Genomic DNA, 10,402 nt, shown 5'->3' on the forward strand with positions numbered 1-10,402 from the left:
TATATATATAGAAATTCGTTTAAAATTTTCCCATACAACTTAGGGTATCTTACTAGTTAAATAATAATGATAACATCAATTTGAAACTTATCAAAAAAAAACCTTTATTGAGATTATAAATGAAATACAAGAGGACTTTATTATTATTATTGTCTTAACTTGAATATATATAGATGCTACATACTAATAGGAAGGAATCTAATCCATTATTTGCTAAAAAAAACATCCATATGTACATGTATTACTATGAAGTATGAACTACGCATAGTTAGACACTTTCCATTTATTGCTCTTCATGTCGCGGTTCTTCTTCGGGTCGCGACGGTTGAGTTCCACTTTTCCCCCAAAGGAGAGTGAACAAACCAGCAACAATGAAAAATGTACCTATTAGACTATTTAAAAAAGTAGTTAAGATTACACTATACAAAACATTTGTTGTTTCTAAATATAAAATCATTAAAAAGAAATCTATTGAAATAGTTTTAAACCTTCCAACATGAATGCTTTCTCCTAGTGCAATAAACCCAATAACCATAACAAGCACCATGGAAGTTGGGCTAAAGGCTGCCACAAAAACTGGGCCCTTCATTTGTGTCAACGCACTTATAATGTATGCGATTATTCCCGAAACAACTACTCCCTAGAATTTGCAGTAACAATAAAGTTAATATTTTTTCGCTTAAACAACTCTATATTGACCAGAAAAAAGAAAATTATAAATATTACTTACTGTGTAGACATATGCCAAAAAGATGACATTCCATCCGATCATCCAAGAAGCAGGATGCTTGAGTTCCAACCCTAGAGCAACTCCAACATTCATAATTGCTCCCAAGAATGAAATTAACGATATTATTGCCAGAGGAGACGGATACTCCACGAGAACATTACCCTGAAAGGAAACAACCGATTCATTGAAGTTAAGACCAAAACAAAATTGAATTAAAAAATCATAAAATAAAAGATATACCAAGGTAACGCAATAAACAACATAAGAGACATTCGCGATGATGACAAACACGGGGCCTTCGATCCAATTCTCTGTGAATCCTTCATGGATAGTTGATGATTGAGATTTTGAGGAGACAGCAATGGCTGGTCCATTGTAAAGGCAAATGAGAATAGCACCACCGGCTGCAATTACTGTTCCTAATAACTTTGCCTGGCTACGCCTCTCCTTGAAATTCACTTGCTCCATTCTATTCAATTCAAATTTGTTTAAAATGACTGAAATACCCCTTAAAAACTTTTTTTTTACAAAAACACTGAATGATAATTAAGTACCCCAAACTCCATGCTAGAAGAAATATGAGTGATGGAGTGACACCAGACAAACATGTTGAGAAACTAGCTGGTGTCATCTTTGAACCAGCATAAAGGATATTTTGGTCTATTACAGGCCTGCACCATAATTTTTTTATTTTCAGACTTTTTAGAAATTTAATATAGAAGTTGAGGAATTTTGATATGACGATTCTTACTCGAGAATCGTTAGCATTACAATTTTCCACATCACGTTTCTACTCATTCTGGGCAGTGAATTTCTGCCAAATATAATAGATTTTAAATTTATTTAAAAGTATTTAAAATGATTAATAAATTATAAATAGAAAGAAATAATTAATACCTTTTGAAATATAGTAAAGGGATCAAGAATGCTGAAGCTATTATATTTCTATAAAGGGCAAAAACAGAAAATTGCATCCCTTTGTTCAATGCTGCTTTGGTAATTAAGGAATTTGCTGCAGATAAAACTTGAACAAGAATCACTCCTGCCCATGGTATCAGAGCTTGTAATCCCGCAAATGACCTCATAATTGCTTTTGTTATATCACTGTTTTGTTTTAAAGAAATTAATTTGATAAAAACTGTTAGATAAAAATAAAAATTAAAAGAAAAACTGAATTTTTACCTCTTTATATAGAGGATTGGACAATTGCAATTGAAGTAGAATTAATGAAGGCAAAAAATGGTTTATTTTGGTTGTATTTAGGAAGTTCTCAAACTTGTCCATTTATATTATTATTGTTGCAAAGAATAATTAATAAATTTATAAATATATTTATATTGATTTCTTCTCATGCTCAATAATTAATTATCCTCATGATAATTAATTAATTATTAAGTGAAATAATATATTCTCATAAAATCAACTAAATCTTATTTTCACCATAAATAAAATATAGTTAAATGGTTAAAGATTTCTATTTTTTATGTAAAAGAAAAATAACTAATATTTTTTTTTTGTATTTTTCAGAAAATAAAAAATAACTAACTTAATATGTTCTGAAACATAATACCTCAAAATTCAAGAGCTTCTAAATTATTATTTACATTCTTGATAACTCAAAATGTAAGTAGTGTCTAGAAAAAACAAAAATCCTTCCTAAATAAAAAAAAAAATACTTAGAATAAATAACTTTTGACATTAAAATATAACTAATTTGAATTAAAATGCATATAACAAATTTATAATTTAGTATTATTTGAATTTGCCAAACATAACAAAAATAAAAGCTCACAGAGAACATAATATACCTTGTAAGCAGAAAAAACAGGTAAACAAACCACTACCAAATTGAGGAAAAAGAAATAAAATAGTGGAAAAATAAACTAAAATTTCCAGCAAATTGTTTACTCTCTTTCAATTAGACAAGGAATATTAATGTTTCACAAAGCATCAAGAGTTGCTATTTCTTCTTCTTCTTCAATTAGGCAGCCAAAGGTTCTTCTAACACTACAAATTCCATTGAACAAATTCAAATCATCGCCAAAGGATTAAAACATGTTTTTGAGAGAAAGAGACAGACCTTTCTTCTTTGGTGCAGCTTTTCTGAAGCAACTGGTGCCTTAGTTGGCACATCAGGAAGGTTCAAAGTTTCACTTCTTCTTCCACTTTAGTAGGCAGAGTTGTTTGAGGAACCTCAGGAAAATCATTTTCGAAAAAAAAGAAAATGGGACAGCAGATTAAATATGTAGCCCGTAAACACACTTAACTAGAAGCAGAATTTGCCGTCTGGCGGATTCGAACCCAGAAACTTAGGGTTAGTATCCACCTCTGATTGCTGCTAGACTAGAAGAGGGAATAAAAATGAAAAAACAGATTAAATATGTAGCCCTCAAACACATTTAACCATTTAACCAGATGCAGTGACAAGACCTCTAGAAGATTATCTATTATCATTTGAGCTCAAAATTAAGAAGAACCAATAATGATGAAAAAAAATGAGATGTTGTAAAAGACAAATTCATAGTTTTTTCAACTTTTAGCTTCATTCAAAGGGAATAATAAATGAATCATTTGTCACCATCTTCTTAGTTTAACATGTTGTCCAAATTTTCTTTTGGAACTATTTTTAAGAGTTTTGAGTTTAACTTCATTGAAATGGAATTACAGCAAGAACACCAATGGTTATTGATTTTATTGCTTCAAAGCAAGAAAAAATAATTTTTGGTAGCAACTTACTCACATTGACTAGAGGGTAACACAGTAAGTCAGTAACCCATTTCACGATAATTTCTTATTTTAATGTGATGTTTTGAGTTATATTCAATGTCATTTCTTTTAGATTTTTAAGAATACAAATTAAGGAAGAGACAAATCCAAAGGAAGAGAGTTTCAGGGAGATTTGTTTATAAAAGAGAGCATGTGAACCCTATGAAAGTAGGAGAAAATGTTCATACATGAGCTTCCAAGTTGTCAAATTCAGCTAGAACCTCTTCTTCATCCTCGGCAGTTAGCTTCTCACCCAAAATAGCATTCATTTCCTGCCAGAAGACATAAATATGAAGAGAAGTTGGTTTTAATATGGTCATCTTTAAGTATATCAAAAGACATAGATTTGGAATTACAAAAAAATGTGATTTTGCAATGTCTTTATAACTGGTTACTTACATCTTGATATGCTTTGGCTTCTTTAGTGTCATCCATCACTTAACCTCACCTTGGATCGCTTTCATTGCACTACTTGCAGCTTTCAAACTCTCAAATACAGTTTTTGGTCTAGAAGAGTGAATGTCTATTTGAAGCTCGTGAATGAGATATGGTGAGAGCGTTTATATAATTTGTGCCACCATATATTATAGTTAAAATGCATTATTTAACATTGATTGATCTCTCAAATATTTATAATACTCACTTTTAAATTTGTAATTTTTGGAATTCAAACATTGGTCTTCAAATGAAATGTGAACATTTTAACTGCTAGACCACTTGAGATTGTTGAAATGATTTTATAATTATATATATATAGTATTTAATATTTATTATCAATTAGTTAATTAGTTGAGATATTGCGAATCACATTTTTTCATATGCCTCTTTATCATATTTTCACACGTTAATTAGTTGAAACCTGTGGTAAGAATGGTGGTTTCAAACAAGATGCAGAAATCGGTAGTGGTGGTAGTGGAGTATGCTTCTCAAGGTTATAATTCTCGACGACAGCGCGTAAGACCTAAAAACACATACAATTTCAACTATTCGAATCATTTACTTGAGATATCATGTTGGCTGCTCATAAATCTGAAACATTTACTTTTTGAATTTAGTCAAAACATGTTCGTCTGTAGAATTTCAACTTTTAATTTCGTTTGTATATTAAGGTTTGAGGTTTTGATTTGCTGACATGGATATATCTTTCATCTTCTTCTAGTAGGTCGGGAAGACGTCATTGATGAATCAATAAGAATCATGTGGAGCCCTACATTCTAATGATGATTTCTTTTGTTGAAGTTCTTGGATGTATTTCTTTGTCCAGTGTTTTATTTATTGCTTCGACTCTGTAGGTATGTGAATCATAAGTTTAGCAATCAGTATAAGGTTACCATTGGAGCTGATTTCCTTACTAAAGAAGTTAATAGTTTGAAGTTTGAAGACTGAGCCTTCACTTTGCAGGTCAGCTTTCTTCACTATTAGATTTTGATTGGATTATTTAATTGGTATGAAATGTCAGCACTAGATTCTTTTTTCAAGATCCTTAAACACATTAAAAGAATGTATTTGATGGCCACAAAAGGATAATGAGGTTAAATTTCGTGCCATTTTCTTTAGGCAATGAAAAAAATATTTATGTTGAATATGCCAATATGGTCCTATATACTTGATATAATGGCTAGATGATAATTTCTATTCATTTTTCATTCTTTAAAAAGTTGAACATGGAAATGTCAGTTTGGTGATGGACTAAATGTCTCACTTCTACTTCCAATTTTCATTACACAAGTTGTTGTACATTTAATTTCTCAATATTCTTAGTATAGTAATCAATCCCTTCAGATATGGAACACAGCAAGACGAGAAAGTTTCAAAGCCTTGGCGTGGCTTTTTATCGAGGGGCTGATTGTTGTGTTCTCGTATATGATGTTAATGTGATGAAGTCGTTTTTGCTTCAGGTACTAACAATTTTGGTTAAAAAATTCATAAATTTACTGAACTAACTATTTTGTTCGTTTTTGGGGGTCTTTTAGGATAGCCCACATGACCCTGAGATCTTTCCATTTGTGGTCCTAGGTAACAAGGTAGATGTTGATGGTGGAAACAACAGGGTGGTATGTTTGAATCATTTTTTGACATCAGAAAATAACTTAAAATATTTCCTGACTTATTTTGGCTACTGGTCACTGTATACATACTACTCTTTGAATTTCAGGTTTTAGAGAAGAAAGTAGGGGCTTGGTGCGCTTCTAAGGGTAACATACCTTATTTTGAGACTTCTGCAAAAGATGGCTTGAATGTTAAAGATGCGTTGGAGTGTATAGCTAAAAATGTTCTGAAAATGAGATAAATTATGAAGCATGTACATTGCTTCAATATGTTCTTTAATATTGCATTTATCCACAATTCAATTGTGTTTTCAATTATAAGACCTTATGTCTTTTAGGACATTATTTGTTTTGGGTTACATGTACTTGATTTTATAATTACATTTACACCTTTCTTCCCCACACTATTCCATATCACAACCATAATTCAGATGAAGTCAGCTTCTATACTTTCACAATATTATCACATCCACCAGACACCAGCTTCTGAACAGAAGGGGCCCAAGAAACTGATGTTACTCCTACAGGATGAACCTACTCTATCATGGAATTATCCCAACCACCGTTGGATCTAGAAGTAAAACTTGAGATGTTTACATCTGAAGATCCCAAGCCAGACACAACCCGAATTCATGAGGAGCCCAAGCAATTGAGTTCACAGATGATTTATGGTCTGTAAATACATGTGCACTACAACAAAAAAGACCTCTAGCGACCCTTAAAAAGACTTCTGCCAACCCTTAAAAGCGTCGCCAAAAATATCACCGACCCTTATTTTTGTGTCGCCATAAGCAAGGTCGGCGCAAGTTATAGCAACGCTTATTTAAGCGTCGGTAACATGAATTTAAGCGTCGCCAAAAACCCATTTAATTTTTAACCATTTTTATTTTTTATTTGTATTTTTGTTTTTATTTTTTTAAATTAAATAATCATTAAAAACATTTAAAAATCACTTTCTTTTCATTATTAAAAATTTAAATAATAACAAAAAAAACATAAATTTTCTCATAAAATAATATCATAATCAAATAAATAAATAATTGTCACAACTCAATGTATAGAAAAGCTCAATCCATCATCAGCCCTTATTTTCATAATGTTCACACCTACAACCTCACCATCAATGCTCACAAGAGGTCCAACTGAATTACCCTGTTCAAACACATGTTTCTTAACTCTTTAAAATTGTATTTAAAATTGTAATCAAATCATATATAATCGATGGACATCAAAGTGAGGACAATCAGTATGTGAGTATTCCCTCCGCATTCCTCCAATAACCAAGTCGCTGCTTTTACGAACCTTCAAAAAGAGTACCAGCAAGCCAAATGGTGAACTACAATGGTTAAGATTAATAAGAATACCTCATAATACCAGCTGTAACAATATTCTTGAAGGGAAAGAGGACACCCCATTGCAAGAAGAGCCATGTTTTGCAGATGAAAGCAGGGTTTTGGAGTCGATCTTCACTATTGCAATATTAGAGTGCAAGTCCGCGTTGATCAATTATCCTTCAAATGTCCTACCATCTTGTAATGTTACATCAAGCTGTAAAAAACTACTCTTACAGCTCATACAAAACAAAATTAATAATCTTTACACTGACTCATACAAAACAAAATTAATAATCTTTACACTGACTCACCTTCCCCACTTTGGTTGACAAGCCATGGTGACTCACAACCAAATGAGCGCACGTCAATATAGTACCATCAGAATCCATTATGGTGCCAGAACCAACACTCTTTCCCAAGGTAACTCTGTGTAAATCTGTAAAATGAGAAACCCTTTGAAAGATCAAACACCAAAAACTGAAATGTCAACTTCTTCTTTCTCCAGGTTCACTATAAACACCTTGTGAGACAGACAAATTAACTACAGTAGGACCAGTTATTGCAGCGACATTGGCAATTGAATCTCTACTGAAGCACCCATTATAACCTTTAACTTATTTGCTCGTATCTGCGGGTGGTGGAATATCTCTCCTCCAGACCTAGAGAAAAACAATGGCACATTTCCTGCCATTACAGAACCATGTATACATATTGAAGATGAAAAGGGGTGGTGGAACAAAATGAGTACAATAATTTAAAAATAAATAAAAGCTAGTAAAAGATGATAACCATATTGAAGAGACCCACCTAGGCAATTAAAAGAGGGCTGAAGAAACATTGGTCCCCAAGTTCTCCATGGCCACCAAGATGGATGATCATGCTTTGGGATATTAACAGAAATCCATAAGGATGGTCCTAAATGAGCAGAATAGTGTCACAGTCGAAATCGTAAAATGGTGAGACAGGTGAAGATTAGAAACAACTAACAAGTATTTACTTGTTGGGTCTGTGTCAATGTTTGAATAAAAATAAAGACCGGATTTAGCAGCAGCAATAGAAGCAGACAAAACGAGAGATCGAAGAAGGGAGCTTTTGATGGATGTAGGAAACCTCTTCTGTGAGTTCAAATAAGAAACAAAAGACTTATGAGGAGGAATAGAGAAAAGCAACAATCTATGAAAAGAAGAAGAAGATGAAGCCTACCAGAATAGTAACTTCTGAGTTCAACATTTTTCCCACCAATTTCACTTGTCGCATCAACAGACGAAGACAGTTTCTGTAGCAATAATGGGGATCTCTTGAAGAGTCTCACAACAAAACTATTAGGAAGCTTTCTTCTATCAATAGAGAGATGTTGTATGTCAGGTTCAATATTACAAGTGATCCATTATGTTTTCCTTATCCCTGCAAGAATAATACAGATTGTTGCATGCTAAAGTTCAAGAAATATAATATGTGTGTTATTGTTTAAGAGAAATAATTATATGCACATTGGTACCTGGTTGACATAGATAATGGTACCTAATTGACTGGATAAGCTGCTCCATCAGAAGATCTACAAAATAGAGCAATGTAGTGATGAAGGTTTAGATATAGGACTCCAGATACAGAAAGAAAGCAGGTGGGTAGGTAACAAAAGAAGACAGATACCATTGTCTAGAGAATTCATAATTGAGACAACTGGGCACTAACTAAAGAACACTTCATACCTGGGCTATACTAGAGCTTGGGTGGATATAAACTGTCTGGGGATGTTTGAAGGTCTTATAAGCTCCACTCTTTTGCAGTCTTGCAGAATGGGGGAAGAAACCTGACCAACAAAATCTCAATTACCAAAAGAAGAAATGCTTTGAGGAAATCAGAATTAATCCAGGAGGGCCATGCCTGTGGTCTATACACTTATTTATTGCTTCAAAATCATTATCGTTAGATGTCAGTTCAATTTCAACCCGCTTTTGAGTATAAACCACACCCAATGGTGAGGACTTAAAGAATACTTGCAATAAACAAAATTGACAACAATATAGTAGAGACAAGAATGAAGATAATAGACCATAAGTTGCATTAGTACATAGTTAAAGACAACAACAATCAGTAAACTTAAAAGGCCATTTTTAAGGGCATAATTTTTTAAAATTTTGAGACCAAGATTTTACCCTAGAAGATAATAGACCGTAAATTGTATTATACTGTGGTTAAAGACTGGAACAACCAGCAAAATTAGAAAACCATTTAAGAACATAGTTTTTTTTTATTATTTCACTCATGTTTTGCATGCACACAAGGTTAGGACCTAATCCCAGCGCCATGACCTCCCATTCAATCAAGTTTCTTCTATTAAAACCTCAAACTCATTGAACCTAAAACCTAATCCTCCTCTTAGTTCAAGACTCTTACCAGTTGAGCTAACATGAGTGATAGAACATAACTTATATTGCATACAGTTCTTAGCATCTAGAAAATATATCTTATATAGAACAAGAGAACTTGAAAAAAACTAAGAAACTCCATTAAAATTAATAATCAGGACAAACAATCATAGAAAACCTGTCATTTTAAGAAATACTACTATGTAATTGCAATTAATTGAAACTTTCAGGAATAGAACAATAATATTGCAGAATATTTCAGCAAATTTGCATAAACTTCAAAATGAAGTCAATGCATGGAAATTGTTTCACAGCTACCCAAACAAAAATTGCAGAACAATTATGATCCACTCTCTAGCTATATATGAATATAAGGAGTTACATTGATCGGTAAAAAACAAAATACAGCAGGCGTTAGTTTTCACCTGGAGTTACTGTTGTTTCTGCTTCTTCTTCCGAATTAGAATCGAGAGATGTTGGAGATTATTTTGATCGGTGTTCTAGATCTCAAAAATTGATTCGTTCGTCTTAGGGTTCATCTTTATTTATAGGAGTTCGATCCCTTTCATTAGGGTTCCGTCCTCTCCCTCTTCCCCGTGATCACCTTGCAGAAGTCGCAGCGTACGGTGTTTGTAGGTGAGTTCCCGTCTTTTTCCTTTCTTGTTATCCTTTTTTCCTTGTTGAGTTGAAATGGTTTGTAGAAAAATGAGAAGATTGGGGATCTGAGAAAGGTAACGAACCAGAAAGAAAATGTAGATCGATCGAGGAGAAAAACAACAGGAAGCGCAACGATCTTGATGCCTAGAGTCTTTCATCTCTATCTCTGTGAATTTGCCCAAGCTTCCACTGCTCCATTGTTTGGCTGTGGAGTCTGGAGGTCGATTGCGGAGTCTGATGAGAGTTTGATTAGGTTTTAAGAGAGAAGAGGAATTGTGCTAGTGGTTTCTAATTTTAAAAATATATATACTAAATTTATATTCTTAAATTTAATATAATATTTAATTTGTATTATTTTTATATTTTTATTTAATTAAATTTAAATAATAATTAATTAAAGCACAAATGTTTATAAAAAAATTAATAATAAATTTTAACAATTTTATGCTATAAAAATTTAATAATTAAATTTTATTGTTAATAAAATTATAAATAAAA

The 10,402-nt window shown here is 32.5% G+C and overlaps 1 protein-coding gene, 2 long non-coding RNA genes and 1 pseudogene across 3 annotated transcripts; 1 reads left to right on the forward strand and 3 right to left on the reverse strand.

Moving 5' to 3' along the window:
• Positions 1 to 283: 283 nt before the first annotated feature.
• Positions 284 to 1,815, reverse strand: LOC124921995 (WAT1-related protein At4g08290-like). Its single transcript, XM_047462707.1, has 6 exons — positions 1,628 to 1,815; positions 1,285 to 1,401; positions 971 to 1,199; positions 731 to 892; positions 489 to 640; positions 284 to 392 (listed from the first exon to the last, which is right to left on the reverse strand). Exons 1-6 carry the CDS (start codon positions 1,813 to 1,815, stop codon positions 284 to 286), a joined length of 957 nt encoding a protein of 318 aa, XP_047318663.1.
• Positions 1,816 to 4,415: 2,600 nt separating this feature from the next.
• Positions 4,416 to 5,786, forward strand: LOC124922007 (annotated as a pseudogene).
• Positions 5,787 to 7,522: 1,736 nt separating this feature from the next.
• On the reverse strand, positions 7,523 to 7,963 carry LOC124919819. The gene is made up of 3 exons (XR_007097612.1): positions 7,876 to 7,963; positions 7,686 to 7,793; positions 7,523 to 7,562 (listed from the first exon to the last, which is right to left on the reverse strand). It is a non-coding gene; the product is annotated as an uncharacterized LOC124919819 (long non-coding RNA).
• Positions 7,964 to 7,969: 6 nt separating this feature from the next.
• On the reverse strand, positions 7,970 to 10,036 carry LOC124919874. The gene is made up of 5 exons (XR_007097613.1): positions 9,673 to 10,036; positions 8,588 to 8,688; positions 8,377 to 8,433; positions 8,082 to 8,282; positions 7,970 to 7,993 (listed from the first exon to the last, which is right to left on the reverse strand). It is a non-coding gene; the product is annotated as an uncharacterized LOC124919874 (long non-coding RNA).
• Positions 10,037 to 10,402: the final 366 nt, after the last annotated feature.

This window comes from Impatiens glandulifera, chromosome 1 (assembly GCF_907164915.1).
Source record: "Impatiens glandulifera chromosome 1, dImpGla2.1, whole genome shotgun sequence".
NCBI lineage: Eukaryota > Viridiplantae > Streptophyta > Magnoliopsida > Ericales > Balsaminaceae > Impatiens > Impatiens glandulifera.

Coding starts and splice junctions, on each gene's coding strand:
- LOC124921995 (XM_047462707.1), bottom strand. CDS start 1,815: ATGAGGTCATTTGCGGGATTACAAGCTCTGATACCATGGGCAGGAGTG. Junction 1,200..1,284: donor CTTCTAGCATGGAGTTTGGG/GTACTTAATTAT, acceptor TGAATTGAATAG/AATGGAGCAAGTGAATTTCA. Junction 393..488: donor GAAAGCATTCATGTTGGAAG/GTTTAAAACTAT, acceptor TTTTTTAAATAG/TCTAATAGGTACATTTTTCA.